Genomic DNA, 16,441 nt, shown 5'->3' with positions numbered 1-16,441 from the left:
TTTTTTTGCAATTATCTCCACTTTCTGCTCCTTGCATCCATCCTTTTTTTCTAAATAGACTCTGTTTCATTTAAGCTCATTTTCCTTACAGCCTGTTTGTATTTGAAAAAAATAAAAACCACTAAACTAATTTCTTTCATCCAGACAATGAATTTCTTTGTGGTTGGACTCAGTACTGGACTAACTTGTTGTTCGCCACATACCAAAATAAGTAGCTTTTCAGGAAGATACAAAGTCACCTTTGACACTGTTACTATTGGTTATAAAATTAAGAAAATAAAGTATAAGGAAGTTATTCAGAATTGTAGAAAAAATGTCCTTTAATAGAGAAGTGCAGTATAAGATTTAGAGCTCTTTTCCTTTAATCTTTTTTCCTGCATTACTTTTACTTTTATATTTAAGTACTTTTACTTGAGTAAAAAGCTTAAGTTTATACTCTAACTTCTTTGAAGGGGTTAAGCAGGATTTATAATTCTCTTTGAGTAATAAACATGAATACTTTTGATACCTCTAGTTGTAATCTTGTACTCATGCAGTCTCCTTGTGGCCATAGGCTGCTTCTGATATTGACCTTTTTTTCTCCAACACAGAAATTGTTGATCTGCAGAAATTTGCCATCCTAATTCCAACCCCTAAATCCTTTAGAAGACATAGGGCCGGATTTATCAAGATCCAATTTTGCGTGCAGTAATTTGCGCTCGCAAAGTGGAATTTTGCGCGAGGGGCTGAACCATGGTTTGCGGGTGATTTAACAAGAGCGATTGCGTAACTGGTGGCAGGCGCAAAACTGTTGGAGACGCCCTATTTAAATGATGGTTTTGCGCGTTTTGTGGTTTGCGAAGTACTTTGCGAAGCAAAGTAGTTTGTAGTTTGTGCAAACTAGTGCATTAAGAAATTTTAATCTTACAGTGACACCACCCCCTCCAAAAAAAGAAATATATATATATATATATATATATATAAACTTTGGCAACCTTTATTCCCTAAGGTGGTATGTGGCTGAATTTCTACTTCACCGCAGTAAGAAAAAAACACACAAACAAAAATAAAACAGGTGTTTTTTATCGGCCTGTAGAAAAATGCACATACCAAATGGCTCACAAGAAGTGACTGTGGATAAGATGACTGCATTGGCATGTTGCTCCACAGGCGCAGGGTGTCGGGGTTCTCCGGTAGGGCGTCAGGGCGACATGGCATTTAGAACGTCGGACAGCACTTCTGAAAAACGAGATTGGGAGATCCCAGATGCAAAAAAGTGCAATGTTGCAAGGAGTTTCGTGATATCTGGTATTGCGTGGGTCCTCCTTGTGCCTGGCTCCAAATCCATTCGGAGTTCCCCCAACAGCTCCAAAATGGCAATGCTGGATAAACGATATGTTTTGATGATCGTTTCCTCGTTCATTCCAAAAATATTCACACGGAGTGAAAAAATGCGTTCTCTGCGTCTCCTTGCTTCATTTCGATTTCTCCTTCTTGCGACAATAACCGCTGCCATGTGTGCGCAATTACGCATACAGACCATTTGCACCTTCTTTTGAAACGTGTTAAATATAGAGTCAGATACCGTTAGCAAAATTGCTTTCAGGTTTGATAAATCACTTTGCGAGTGCTAAATTAATATATTTACATGTTATCCTCCCACAAGACGCACTTTTGCGTGTAAACGCCCCATATTGCATATTCATTGCAGAAAAAGTACTAAATGGATAAGAGACGCTATTTAGCACGTTTTAAAGACCAAATCCTTTTAGCACGCTGTTGATAGATCAGTTTGTACATTTTTTTGCGTGCGCAGTGAAATAGCTCACGTTTTAATACACACAAAACCTTTGATAAATCCGGCCCATAGAGTGAGCTGGCATATTAAAGAAAGGGAACCGGTGTTCTGAGATTGCTCTGTATGCGTTAACTTCATGAAAGATTGGCCGTAAATTTCTCTATTAGCACAATGTGCAGGTGTTAACAGAAGGGAGGATAATTATTGGCGATTTTGTTGAATAGTAATGTGAGATTTGAATAATACTTGGAATACATTTTTTTTCAATTTGACTGCATTAAAAAAAGGCTTCAAAAAATTATTTCCATTTTTTTTTCTTACTGATCCCTATCAGGGGTATCAATGAATGTAGCTGGCACTGTATATAATCTCCCCAAATGATTTCAAAAGTTTGGTATACTGTGTATTATGTTTTGATACAAACCAACAATAACTGTCCATTATTCAGTGTTTAAAATGTTTCCTGGCTGCTTACATTGTAATTGTTACCCCAAACATAAGGAATAGTTTTACATTTTTAGTTGCACACCTTTTTTTTTAACTTGTGCTTGACCAAAACTTTTCAGATGCTGCTTTTGCTTCTACTGTAAAACATATGGAGTGGCAGTGAGAGTGCTTTCTGCACTCCTTACTATTATAATATGTTAGTTAAGTTAGTTTAGAGGAAAACATCCACAACATTTATATATTCTTTATCTAAATTTGAGAATAAATACTGCTGAAGACTATGATGTTTTTTTTTTTTCAATTTTGTCGGGAGTGTTTTTGAATTTCACTTCATACCTTACTCAGTAGATGATAACAGCTTAATGCTTCATTTTCTCTAGTTGTTTTTTTCTTTTTTGTTCAGCGTATTTTTTCCTGTATTCTGTGATGTAAATGGTTTCACTTGTACTTGAAGAAAATAAAAGAAATACATCCAGGTTTTATAATTGTTATAGTAAAGGGTAGTTTAAAAGTCCCAAAATATTATTTTGCTTAAGATTTTAATTTTGTTTACTTGAAGTCTTCCCTTTTTTTTCATCTTTAAGATCCAATACAACATTTTGAAACACATTGTCACAGTTACATAGACCAAAACTCCTATCCCAATATGCTTATGTTATTTTCTCCAATTAAGTCCTTATCTTGGAGATTTGTACTTTCAGGTTCTGTCTATCTAGCATAGATATGCTTTAGGTGTGGTCAATTCTCTTTTGTCTTCAAGTCTCCTTTCCTCATTTCTTTTTAAGGACACACACTGCACACTTTGCTGATGTTGATTATAAACAACAAGACCTAAGCTTGAAATTAGTATAAAAAAAGCTCTAAATATCTTAATCAGAAGTGTAGTCCAATAGAAAACTTGAAAAAAAGTTGGTCATGAAAAGTTTTAAATATTACAAAAAAATGCTACCCGTGAGGTAAAATATTAAAAGTCAGAAAACTGCAGATCTGCAACTAATCTACATAATTTCAAATTGTCTAATCATGAATATTGTTGCTCTATTTTAAAGACAGTACAAATTTACTGGATGGGTTCCGGTGAGTAAATACAAGGTTCCTCTCCAGACGGCAGTGTTCTATGCAAGCATTGGTCCAAATGAAAGATTGGTTTTTGTATTTTTTTCTAAATATTATAAAACCTCTAATGCTTTGTTCCCACCTAACCTTTGTATTGAAATGGCATTTCAATTTACTGAATTAAAATGTGCTTTGTGTAAGTCCTGTTCTGAAAACCAACTTTTATTTTACTTTTACCTGCATCATTCAACATATAGGTAATATTAATATCAGGTAATACTATCTGCCTTGTAAATTAGATTCTGATTTCTATAGAACATGTCAGCAGAAAGAAGCTAGAAGGACTTATAGAAAATGTCATGAAGGTTGAGCAGACTGCAGTTAAGAAAGCAAAGGAACCAGTGCTAGCGGTTAATAAGGACTTGCTGTAAAAACTTAGACCAAAAAAAAAAAAAAAAAAAAATGGAATTCTGTTTCTTGTCAGTTTTATTCTAGACCAGGGGTCTTCAACATTTTCCAGGCCAAGGACCCCCAAACTGATGGCGAGATGGAACGGGGACCCCCTAATTATATATATTGTATTAATTTGTGTTATAGCAAACTGGTCCTATCACTTTATTACATATGGAGTAATGTAACGAAAGTAATTTCGCTTTGGGATAAAGTAGGAGCTTGATAATCTAATAAAAAAAATGTCTTTTTCAGCTTTTAGGCTATATAACTGATTCTTTTCAACAATTTTTGAGATGCGCTTTTACACAGTGTGCTATATTAAAAACGCTATAATGTTTTTGACCAGGAGGGGTCATTGTGGAGCATTTAAATCGTTAAGAAATTTTACGTTTTCCTCTACAGTTCGATATTTCCTCGTATCTTTGGGTCATTGTTAGCTGTTTCTCCTCTGTTTCTCTGCTCTACATTTTTAGATAAAACACATTAATCAATTAATTGATTGCGCTTTAAAAAAAAGCGTATTCCCGCCAACAACTTTTGCAAGAACTGTAAGCCTATCATTTTTCAGACGTCACCTCCACGTTGGTGAACGCCCCCCCCCCCCCCCCGTTAATTTACAGCTCCGTTGTGCCACAGCGCCACCTAGCGACCCTCCAGAGTACAAATAGAGCATTAGAATAAGTGGCAGGAGGAGGGCTTTCACTGCAAGCAAAAAAAATCTTCAAAGGGATTGTCGTTCCAAGTAAAACATAATAAAAAACACAAAACAAAAATAGCCCCAGTGCGGTGAGTTCATAATCTATTTAAAGGACAAACAAGCCTCACGAGAGGTAAGCACCTGAATACATTTCAACTTACAAATCAGTGGAATGTAGGGGGGGCTGCCCTCTCTCTATTTACAGCAGCTAACATGCTAACCTGTTAGCATGTAATTACTACTTTACGTCAAGTAGTTTCTTGTGTTGCAAAAGCCTTTAAATGTTTATAACTAAAGACAGAACTCCTAAAAGTAGGATACTTTCACATAATCTCTCCCAGTTAAGACTTTATAAGGTATATAACTCAGTGGATGAGTAATCTCTAAGTAGCAAGAGTTAGATAGCAACCGTTGGATGAGCAGCTTGTTGTTTTCTCGGGATCTTAGGAACTGTTCTACTTTGTTAATTTTCTCACATCTATTTATTATATGTACAACAGTTTTGCAAATGAAAACTGAATCCTGCCGATTGTTGTTAATGGTTAATAAGGTCTGGCTAAGGCGGTAAAAAAACGCCCATATTTACACTTTTGTTCATTAGCTTTGCATGAACACCCAGTTTTCTGATTAAAAGATTTATTTGAGTCAACCTTTTTTTTATGTTTATAATCTGTGTCTCTACCTAGACTGTCTATGTAAGGAATTATATTTTTATTTACTCTTTACATGTCTTAGATAAACAGGGATTTTAAATAATAGGGACCATGATTGTTTTTTAGGGATGTTTTTCTTATACTTTATCCTTAATATTGAAATATATTTTTCAGTATATTACCAAAATGTACTACTTTAAAGACAGTCAAGATGGACATTGTAAAGCACTTATTAGTTACTGCTTGCAAGATATGCAATGTGCTGGTAAAGATCCTCAGTCATCCAGGTTATAGTCATTCCAAAAAAGTTAAAAATAAAAATAAAAAAAACAATCCACTGGACTTTGTTTCCAAGTTTAAAGACATTTCGCTTACCATCCATGACGGGATGAGAAATTGAAAATCTTCCTGGATGTGAAGCAAAACGTTTTCAAACTTGGAAACAAAGTCCATTAAATTTTTTAAAACTTTTTTGGAAAGATATGCAAAGCTTCAAAAAGTTTTTAGCTTTAAAATCACCACAAAATACCTAAAACAACAGGAACGAGTTAAATGGTCCTCCCACAAAAAGCTCTGGAGAAGCTTTGAAAAGCACAGCACCAATGCCCCTCCCCCACCTATTACTGAGCACCGCAGCTCAGCTGGTTTCAAGGAAACCTAAAGAAGAAACATATTGAGAAATGTCTTGTTTTACATCGCACTTTCTACCCTCTGTAAGTAGTTACAATTAAGTCTTTAATAGTGCGTCTCCTTCCTATGGTTCAAGGCACTGTCTACATTCTTTTTTAACTAAGTCTTTCTGTATAAAGTTTGTGTTTGTATTAGAATGTTGTAGTTTTTGTTTGTTTGTTTTCAATGGGTAAATAAACCTAATTGTTTGCTGCTCCTTCTCTAGCTTTTGCTATGCACTGTAGCTTAACTTACCAAAACAGGGTTCCTACACTTTCCCCTTATATTTAAGTAAATCTCTAATAAACCTAGACCTGTTTTTAAATTATTAATAAAGCTATGAGCAACAGATCTGTTAAGCTGCTGACTCTAGGATTAACCTGAGCTGATAGCCAATTAAAAAACTAGTATTTGGTTTATGTAATCTATAAAGAGCATAAAGGAAAAGTATTTTAAACTCTACGCTATAGAAGTGATTTCCCCCACATGCTTTTGTCTGATTTTTCCCCTATTTTATCTAAAATCTTTGACAGAATGGACATGCTTTTGGAAGAAGGATAACGCTACCTAAATATAAGTTTATTTGATTAAGGTTGAACCCAATCACTTGTGTGTGGAAATGTATAAACTTTTTCACTAAAAACCATCTGGGTCAGTTTAACCTTGCCTTTAAAAAAGATGTCTTATCATTATTGTTTTATTTTAATGTATATTTAGTAGTGCTGTCAAAATTATCGCGTTATTATCGCGTTAACGCGAGGCCATTTTAACGGCGATAATTTTTTTAACGTGAGATTAACGCTATGTGGTTTTATGGTACAATTTTCCAAGTACATCCCGCTGCAGCCTGCGAGAAGGCGGGGCTATTTTCCCCCAGTCTATGCATTTCTCAAAGGCTTCTAGAGCGGAGAGCTCCTCAAGGGAAAAAGACGCTCATACACTTGGTGACGCTAGTGCCTTTTCTTTAAGCCCCACCACCGACAAACAAGTTGAGTGTCTGGTAACTAGTAGCAACCTGAAATACGCTGAGAAAACAGATTACTGAGGTGAAATGGAATCTGCTTCGGCACACTTGCTGTCTGTGTACGCAACAGGTCGGTATCGTGTGTGTGTGTGTGTGTGTGGGTGGGTGTGTCTGTGTGTGGGTGGGTGGGTGCTTGTGTGTGTGTTCTCATTTTTGTTAAGAGGCTGAAAAGTAACTTTCTAGAGCATAGACTACCTCCATCTAGTGATGTCGGTCTATTGATTTTGATGTATTGATTGAAAATTGTTCATTATTATCTTGGTTAATTAACATCTAATGTTAACTCTACTGCATTTTATAGAAGTAGGGTAAAATGCTTGTCTTTGTTCAAAAGACTGTATTAACTGTAAAGACTGTCTTTTACATCAGCCTGTTTTCAGGGCCTTTTTTTTGGCTACATATTATTTATATTATTATTTTTTGCTACATGCCTCCCCATCTTCTTGCCATATGTTTCTATGGCATAAATCAGTGTCTGTGACCTGTTTTCATTTTAAAAAAAGAACATTGGCACAAACCTAGCCTGTATGTATTTTTTGTATGTCATCGAGAGTATTTAAATGATTTTCAATCAGAAAAAAAATTTGCGATTAAAATGCGATTAATCGCGAGTTAACTCAGGCATTGATGCGATTAATCGCGATTTAAAAAAATTTATCGATTGACAGCACTAATATTTAGATAGAAAACTTTAATTGAAGAGGTAGAAACATTCATTAATGTTTTTCAATCATTAAATCATTTGGTGTCTAGCCTCAAATATGGATTCAGGTGAAGACCAAAACGTAAACAGCACAAACGGAAACCCTCAGACGAGTGGGAACTCCCGTACAACCCAGATGGCCCGCATGTCTTTGTATGAAAGACAAGCTGTGCAGGTAAGGGACTGTGTTTATAAACTGGTGTCTCTTATTATTTATATTAATCCTTTTCATACACCTTGATGAAATGCTTATATATATGTTGTTTTCTTTAGGCTCTACAAGCTCTGCAGAGACAGCCCAATGCAGCCCAGTACTTTCAACAGCTGATGCTACAACAGCAGATCAATACGGCCCAACTGCAAAACTTTGCTGTGCAACAGGTGATCCTGAATATCACATCATGTTCATATTCACCATTCCTTTATAAAATGTTGCTTTTATTTGCTATATTTTTTAACCCATTCAGCTTTATTTCACTTTTTTTACAAGGCCACGCTTGCAGCTAGCCGCCAGTCCAATACTACTAGTAACAGCGTGTCACAGGCTACCACCACCGTAAGTTTGTTTGTTGAAGTTTCACATTATCCCCGATAAGTCTTATAAAGTAGAGGGTCAGATCAGTTTTAAAAATATTTCATATCTGTCTTTCCTGCAGGTCAATTTAAGCACTACGTCTGCAGGTGGTACTATGAGCAATCCTCGTCCACACGGTCCTGCAACGACAACAGCCCTCAACCAGTCGGTGCTCTTGGGTGGAAACTCTGCAGGACAGGGACAGATGTATCTTAGAGTGAGTTAAAATACTTATATTATCAGCAATAATTCTAACATTTTTATTTCATATTTATATCTGTTTTTTTGTAATATGTTTTTGTTTTTATAATTTTTCTCAATTGTTGAGAAAAAATTGTGTTGACTCAATTTTTTTTTCAATTTTTTAAGAAATATACTCTTTGTCTCCTGCTTCATCCGCGATCGGGTCGTTGGGGCAAGAGCCTCAGCAGAGACTCCCAGACTTCTCTCTCCACAGATACAAGAGGAGATGGAGGAGTAAATCAAGACCTTTACCTTTACCTTTTCGCTCAGCTCCTTCTTTACCACAACAAACAGAGCAGCTTCCATATTATAGCAGCATCCGCACTGATCCGTCTATCGATCTCCCACTCCATTTTCACCTCACTTGTAAACAATATCCCAAGATACTGGAACTCCTCCAATGGAGGTAGGGACTCTCCTCCAACCTGAACAGGACAGGCCACGTTTTCTGGTCGAGAACCATGGACTCCGACTTAAAGGAGTATATTCTCATTCTGGCTGGTTCACACTTGGCTGCAAACCTCCCCAGCGCCAGCTTTAAGTCTTGGCATGAAGGGAGCCAATAGAACCACATCATTCGCAAAGAGTAGGAACAAGATCCACTGGTCCCCTACCAAACCCCCTCCGGCCCTTGTTGGTGCCTAGAAATCCTGTCCATAAAGGTTAAGAACATGACCGATGACAGAGGGCAGAACAGTCCAACATGCACTGGGAACAGGTCCAACTTAATGCTTGCAATGCAGACCAAACTCCTGCTCCACTTGTATAAAGATCGGATGGCCCCTAGTAAATGGTCCCTGATTCTGTACTCCTGAAGCCCCCCCCACAATGCATCACGAGGGACCCAGAGGAGTGCCTTCTCCAGGCCCACAAAACACACGTGGACTGGTTAGTAAAACTCCCTTGAATCCTCGAGCAGCTGGTCCGCTGTTCCACGGCCAGGACTAAAAGCACACTGCTCCTCCTGAAGCTGGAGGAGCGTCAGCCAGACGCTCCTCTCCAGCAGCCTGATAAAGGCCTTCTTCGGGAGGCTGGGGAGTATAATCCCCTATATCCGAACACACCCTGTTTTCTCTCTCTTATGCATGCGAACCACTACCACAGTCTGGCAGTCCAGGTGCACTGTCCCAGACCTCCATGCGGTATTAAGGAGGTCTGAAGGAGATAAGATATGACTACAAAGTCAATCATCGACCTTCGGCCCGGGGTGTCCAGGTGCCTAGTGCATCAGTGGACATCCTTATGCTTGAACATGGTGTTCATTATGAACAATCCACAACCACTCAGGTTCAGGGCTGGTGGTCCATTTCTTACGATCACACTTTTCCGGGTGTCACTGACGTTTCCCATGTGAGCCTTGAAGTCTCCCAGTAGAATGATGGAATCCCTGGGAGAGGCCTTCTTAGAGAAGCTAAGAAGGCCTTGTATTCTGCACTGCCTTTGGATTTTAGGCGAAGATGAAGGGATGCGACCCTCTCATCCACCAGAGTAAACTCCAACACGAGTCGGCTGAGCTGAGGGGAGACAAACAGTCCCGCCCCCCGCCTTTGTTTCTCCCCGCGGACCACTCCAGAGTAGAAACGAGTCCAGCCTCTCAGTGTTTTGGTTTTCAAAGTCCTGGTTGTGTGTGGAGGCAAGCCCAACTATTTTGAGCTGGTATCGATCCACCTCCCACACAAACTCAGGATTTAAAACATTTTCTAAAAAATATAGTTTCAGTTTTTATTTTCCTAAATAGATTATGTAATGCATTTTTCCCTAATGTGTTTAACTATATGTTTAACTATAACAGATTAGATTATTCCTCATTTATATATTTTTTACTTTTAGTCAGTTGGATTGTGATGCATGTTGTGGGTATAGTTTAGACATGGAGTTTGTATGTGATTTTCTTACCCTTATTTATTCAAATAGAATAGTTTTGCAGTTTTTTTTTTGTTATTTCTACAAAAATAACAAAAATGAAATTGCTCTTGAATAGGATTCGAAACTATTGCCTTTTGCGACAGGCCGACCAGCAGTGCATAGTAAAATGGAGGGTGAGGGATAGTGTTATATATATGTAAAATAAGGAACAGATTGGTAAAAAATGTAACTGCTTTTGAAAGTGTTGGAACAGTTAGTGTTCAGACAACTAGAGTAGAGTAAACCAAAGTATTCAAAGTGCTTCATCTTGTGGTTGAAAGACAAACAATCGGAACATTTCATATTATCTGTTTGCAGGTGAATCGGTCTCTAAGAGCTCCGCTTGCCCCTCAGCTCATCTTTATGCCTGGCGGGACGACAGCTGCTGTAGCAACGGTCGCTCAGACGCAAGCACAACCCCAACAGCAGCAACAGCATGATGCTGCTTCTACCACTACAAGTGCCCAGTCTGACAGTGATCAGGTGTGATCTGGTTAAAAATAATCCAGGGGTGTTATAGCAATAGAAAAGCTGTGTTTGACTACAATTTTTTTTTTTGGTTTCTCTGTTTCCCAGGTGCAGAATCTGGCTCTGCACTGTGTATCCAACACCAAAACAGCTGCAGGAAAGGCTGAAAATGTAGAGAGGAAAGATGCTGGCAGTTTTCCTCTGACCCAGCAGCAGCAACAGAATTTCCCTCAGACAGCTCAGCAGCAGCAAGTGAAGCCGCAGCAACAGATTGCCAAAGCCAGCTTTAATCAACCATCTGCCTCCAGCTCCCTGACTGTGAAGACTGCCAACCAGGCAGTCACTGTCACTCCTGCAGCCTCTGTAGCTCCATCCTCATCTTCCTCGTCCACAGCCCTCCCCCTCTCTCAGCTCCTCTTGTCCCCCTCTGCTCCCCCTGTCATCCTGGTTCCCAGTTCAAACGTTACTACCTCAACCCAGGGCTACCCGATTGGTTCTGTGGCACCAAAGGCTAACATGAACCCACAGACTCTCGTGGTGCAGCCCCTGCAACAGACGAACGCTAACGTGGAAAAGGGTCCAGTCCCGATACAGCCCAAGACAGCTCAGGGACACCGCCTACCCCTTCAGCTGTCCCCTCGGCTGCCGCCTCCCATTCTCCCAGCCCCACCAAGCAACAGTCAGGCCAACGCCGGTGGTCCTAACCCTCCACACATCCCAGTCCAGCTGGTGGGAGCCAGGCAGGGCTTGGCAGGAAATTCACAAGCTGTGGCCTTGGCTCAGGTGCGGAGCACAACAACTCAGGAGAGTCCTTCTGGTGTGGCTGCTAGCTCATCCCCCAGCGGCGCTGCCATGGTAACATAAGAACCTACTGCTCTGTTAAAGCTTTGTGTTTAACTAATGCTAACTAACACCCTGTTTGTTCCACATATTTTTAGACAAAACCATCCACAGGCTCTCTGAAGAGAAAATCTGAGAGTGATGCTCCAAATGAGATATCAGAAACATCAGATTGTGCCCCATTGAAAGACTCTGCTCCTCCTTTATCTCCTGCCCCCTCAAAGGACTCAGGTAGCTCTCTTTGAGCATTTTAAATATAACCTAAAATAATTGACAAGCGAGTTTACACCCACTCATTCAACTTTTTATTTTCAGCTCCTTCTGTAGATGCCTCGTTCTCCTCTCCCCCCACCCTGTCCTTACCTCTGCCCTTGTCCAGAGTCGGCCACGGAGACAAGCTTCCTCAAGCTGTGGTCAAACCTCAAGTTCTCACTCATCTCATTGAGGGCTTTGTTATTCAAGAGGGAGCCGAGCCATTCCCTGTAAGTTCATCCCACCACTAAACTGAAAAAACATCTGATAATATTAATCAGGATGAAAGGTATGGGTTTCAACTCACATAGGGGTGGGTATTGGCAAAGAAGTCATGATGCGATTCTATAACGATGCATCATGATACTTGAAATATTGCAATGCATTGCGATATTTTCACTGAACACTGTAAGAAAAGGATACAGCCCTTACCAGTGGCTGATTGGCTGGGTATGATCTGGATAGTGTCTTCAATTGATACATAACTGAAAGCAACTGAATTCATACATAGCTGTATTTATTGAAACGACTTTTGGAGGTGTTGCCATGAAAACAAATACTGGACAGAAATATTACTATTACTGGACACACTGACAAAAAGATCTTAGGATTCATCAAACTTAAAATAACAAAATAAGGATAATCAGTGCTGTTTACATGGCCTCAGTGGTCCTTTAAACCAATGAAATTAAAACATTAAAATGTATATTTCCCCTTTTGCAAATTACGTGCGCCATATCAATTTAATTATTACCTTCTTTGTTTTTAAAGCCTAAATGCATCCAAGCATCTGACTTGAAATGTGATGAAGCTGCGGGGCGAATTTTCATAGTGTCCTCCATGTTTTATTTCATATGACTCGTCGCAGTATCCCTGCTTGTGACACAAGGCAGCAGGCGTCAACACATCCGCAGCGACATCTGCTGGACTGGAAGTTGTATTCCACTTGGTTTGGCTGATGTGCGCCAACCATTAATGTATTTTATTTGTTCATTTTTTTTTTTTTTATAATCGATTCTTGCCTTCAAGAATCGATGCAGTAGATCACAAAAATTAGAATCGCGATGCATCGTCATGACGATTATTTTGCACACCCTTAACTCAAATATGGTTTTACCATTTTTATTTTCCTGCCCGTACATGCATTTGAAACAAAAAATGAAATTCTTCCTAATTAATAAAAAACAAACATAAATCAATTCTTCTCTGTAGCCTACATTGGTAATTTTAAAATAATGCCATATTTTACAGATGAAGATGTAGATCGTCTTTCCTCTGCTTCAATTTAATTGGATTGTTATGCATTTCATTCCTTCCTTGCGTCCTTTTTACTTTCATTCCCTCCTCATGTACTACCTTCTTTCCTTTTATTCTTACCCCTTTTCCTTCACCCTTCTTGTTTTACATCTTTCCTTTTTTGTACCATGCTCTCTTTTCCAATCTTGGTGTCAGACGATCATTGTAAAACTCTGTTCTTTGTGTTTGAAGACAAATATACAGAACTAAAAACTCTGAAAGGTTGAGTCTCAAATACTTAAACCCCTGGAAATAGCTTTCTTGTTAACTTTTCTTTGCTCTGGCAGGTTGCTGGACTCCTCAAAGACAGAGATTTTGCTCTGGTTGGCCGCACAGAGCATGGCCCTCCATGTAAGTAAAGATGCATTTGTTTACACAGGTTCCTTCTTTGTCGTTTGGTGATCTGAAAGTTTTGTTTGTTTATTACAGTGTTGAAATGTGAGTACTGTGGATGCTTTGCACCAGCCAGCCAGTTCAGAGGATCAAAGAGGTTCTGTTCAAACACTTGCGCTAAAAGGTACAGTTTCATCATTCATGAAGACGGATCATTATTGTTACACAGCATTGCAAAACTAATTCACAATTTGTAACCTTACCAGCCACGAATCCAGAGTAATTTTATGGGATGTTACACACTAGCAAAAACATGCATAATCGGAAGTAAAAACTATTTGATTAAAGCTAGTGCTTTTGGTCTGTGTTTTATTCATTTGCTGTTACATGATGTGATCTAAATGTGTCTTAGCTCAGAGCGGTCAAAGGAACCAGTTACCGACTGACCCTCTCAACTTTTAGGTACAATGTAAGCTGCAGCCAGCACTACAAGTCCAGCAGAGGGAGAAATGGTGGGGCGGCGTCACTACCTTCTAACACCACAGAGAGCTCTGCTAAACGCAGAGGTCCTTCTCGAAGAGGAAGCTCCAATAGCACCTACAGTAAAGTATCGAGCAAGCATCTTTCTGTCAAGGTGAGATCTGTTGTTTTAAAGAAAGAGGTCTTTCTTGTCTGTTTGGTCCTCTTCAGTATTTAGCTCTTATTGCTGACTAAAAATATGCACATTGTGTTAGTGCTGCAATTCCACACAGATCAGGAATGATACGAATTACTAAGAAATACAAGATTTTTGGATTTGTGTGAAGTTTGAAAATGACTGGGTTTCATTTATGATCCCCCCAAAAAATCCGTTATGACACAGGTAAGATAGATAAAGATAAATTGTGAGGTGTTGCTTCTTATTTACACAAATATTTTAATGTTTTTAGGAAAATTTACAAGAATCTAAGAAGAATACTGCAGGAACCCCAGGAAATCAGTGAACAATATGGAGATGATTCCTGGAATCATGATTACATTTGAATAAAATCATACTTTTGATAGTTTTCCATTACAATAAGATAAAACAGCCTTTAGCCAAGCTTCAGTTGTTTAACTTAGAGCAGCTGTAGTTTTGTCTCTCGAACTGGATCATCAACATGAATTCTTCACTGAGTTAAAGACTACCTTTGAAAAAATTTTTACTTTTTGGCAGTTCATATTATTCATGTTCTGTGTAAAATAATGGCTTAAAGAAGGCCAGGACTCGAGGATTACTATGATTCCCAGAAGTGCTGCTAAAACCTCATTGTTTTCTCTGGCTTCTGTTCATTTTCTGTTGGATCACTGACAGAAAAGTCTTAAAATTTTAAACTTAAAAAACCTCTGAACATTTCACATATCGAGGCAAATTCTATTTCAGTGTTTAGTTGCTTTTTGACCCTCTGATGTCTCCTTTGCAGTGTCATTCAGAGTCCAGTCGCTCAGACGATATGTCCAGCGAGGGGGAGGAAGACAGGGATGAGTCCTCCTCGCTGTCGAGAAGCTCCTCGCGCTCCTGCCTCAGAGCTCAGCACAGCGCTCCCCCCTCAGACAGTTCCCCACCTGGAAGCCTTCCTATCGAAGGTGCTAACTTCCTCTCTGCCACTCCGGCTCAGTGGAGCGTGGAAGAAGTCTGCAAGTTCATCTCCTCTCTTCAAGGTAGGCTGGCAGAAAACAATTTTGGCTTTGATTATTTAAACACGTTCAGGTCCTCTGTTCTGAAATGTCTCCTTTGCTTCCTGTGCGGTTTAGGCTGCGAGGATCTGGCTGCCCAGTTTCTGTCCCAGGAAATAGACGGGCAGGCACTCATGCTGCTGCGGGAGGATCATCTAATCTCTACTATGAACATTAAGCTGGGTCCGGCTCTAAAGATATGTGCCTCTATCAACAGTTTGCGCGAGTGATGAATGTGCTCTACTATCTCATGTCTCATAGGAATTAACACTTGGACTTGAGCTTCTTGGAGATTGTCTGGGTGTATTTTTGTTTTTGTTTTTACACAAACAAATGTCCCCTATTAATATGAAAGTGCTTTTTGATCACATGACCCTTTGAATCCAGCCCCTGCTATTTGCTGTTCCAGCTTCAGGGTAGGAGGGTTCTTAACAACCATTGGGTAACATAAAGGGATGTGACTGATTTAGTGAAAAAGTAGCAATGATTGGCTGAGCCAATGACATTTTGATCTCAGTACTTCCTAAAACCCTTGCAGAACTTTTTCCATATTTTATCCCATTGCAGCTTCCTTTTCCTCCAGACATCTTGCTCTGTCTCTCAGCTAAAATCTTAATAGAAAAAAATTGGACAAGATGTGAGAAAATGTGATGACTTTTCTCCAAGGCTCTAAATGTTACATGGATATAGACAGTATTCTTTCTGGACTCTGAATGTGCAGACGTATACATACTGGTATGTGTATCACAAACCCAAATATTCCTGTCGTTAGTGTTTGTCTTTTTCAGAAAATAGATATACTGTTTATAGACTTTTCCAAAACTGCAAAACTCACAAGGTCTTCCTGCTTAATAATGTCACCTTCTGGTCACAGAAAACCAGTGGAACAGTATTTCTAAAGGGTGCTTCCGGTTTCAGGTTCTCATAGTTACATTTCTATATGTTGTTTTGTTCTTATGTTTTTGTCATAGATGTCAAACTCAGGCTTCAATCACACCTCGATGACACTCAACAAGCCTGTTGTTTTAGTAGTTTCTTTAGAATAGTTATGAAGAGTTTTAGTTTTCTATTTTCTCATTTTTATAGTACAATCAAAGTTATTTTTTCATGGAAACAATATAGTTGTAGAAGCTTTAATAAATTACCCAAAAAAAAGGTACCTCTTATGCTCGGCTCTCTTAAGGGCTAAATAGAAGTACTCTCTGTAAATGTATGCAGTACATATCAATAAACATTACAGAATACTGAAGCTGGGTATGTGATTTATTGCTCACAGGTTAATTTCAGCCTCTCGTATTTTCATTCACATTTGAGTATGACCAATTCTGCTTAAGTAAACATGAATAAAGATATTAT

At 39.0% G+C, this 16,441-nt stretch overlaps 1 protein-coding gene across 1 annotated transcript; it reads left to right on the top strand.

The window, feature by feature from the left end:
* The first annotated feature begins 4,397 nt into the window (after positions 1-4,397).
* phc1 (polyhomeotic homolog 1) lies at positions 4,398-16,334 on the top strand. Its single transcript, XM_038284288.1, has 14 exons — positions 4,398-4,563; positions 7,530-7,654; positions 7,753-7,860; positions 7,970-8,035; positions 8,136-8,270; positions 10,520-10,684; positions 10,778-11,524; positions 11,608-11,740; positions 11,825-11,991; positions 13,345-13,408; positions 13,487-13,574; positions 13,853-14,024; positions 14,833-15,070; positions 15,164-16,334. Exons 2-14 carry the CDS (start codon positions 7,538-7,540, stop codon positions 15,313-15,315), a joined length of 2,352 nt encoding a protein of 783 aa, XP_038140216.1. The 5' UTR covers positions 4,398-4,563; positions 7,530-7,537; the 3' UTR covers positions 15,316-16,334.
* The last annotated feature ends 107 nt before the right edge of the window (positions 16,335-16,441 follow it).

This window comes from Cyprinodon tularosa, unplaced genomic scaffold, assembly GCF_016077235.1.
Source record: "Cyprinodon tularosa strain WSP-4 unplaced genomic scaffold, ASM1607723v1 ctg2, whole genome shotgun sequence".
Classification (NCBI taxonomy): domain Eukaryota; kingdom Metazoa; phylum Chordata; class Actinopteri; order Cyprinodontiformes; family Cyprinodontidae; genus Cyprinodon; species Cyprinodon tularosa.
This window is presented reverse-complemented; position numbering and strand designations above follow the sequence as displayed.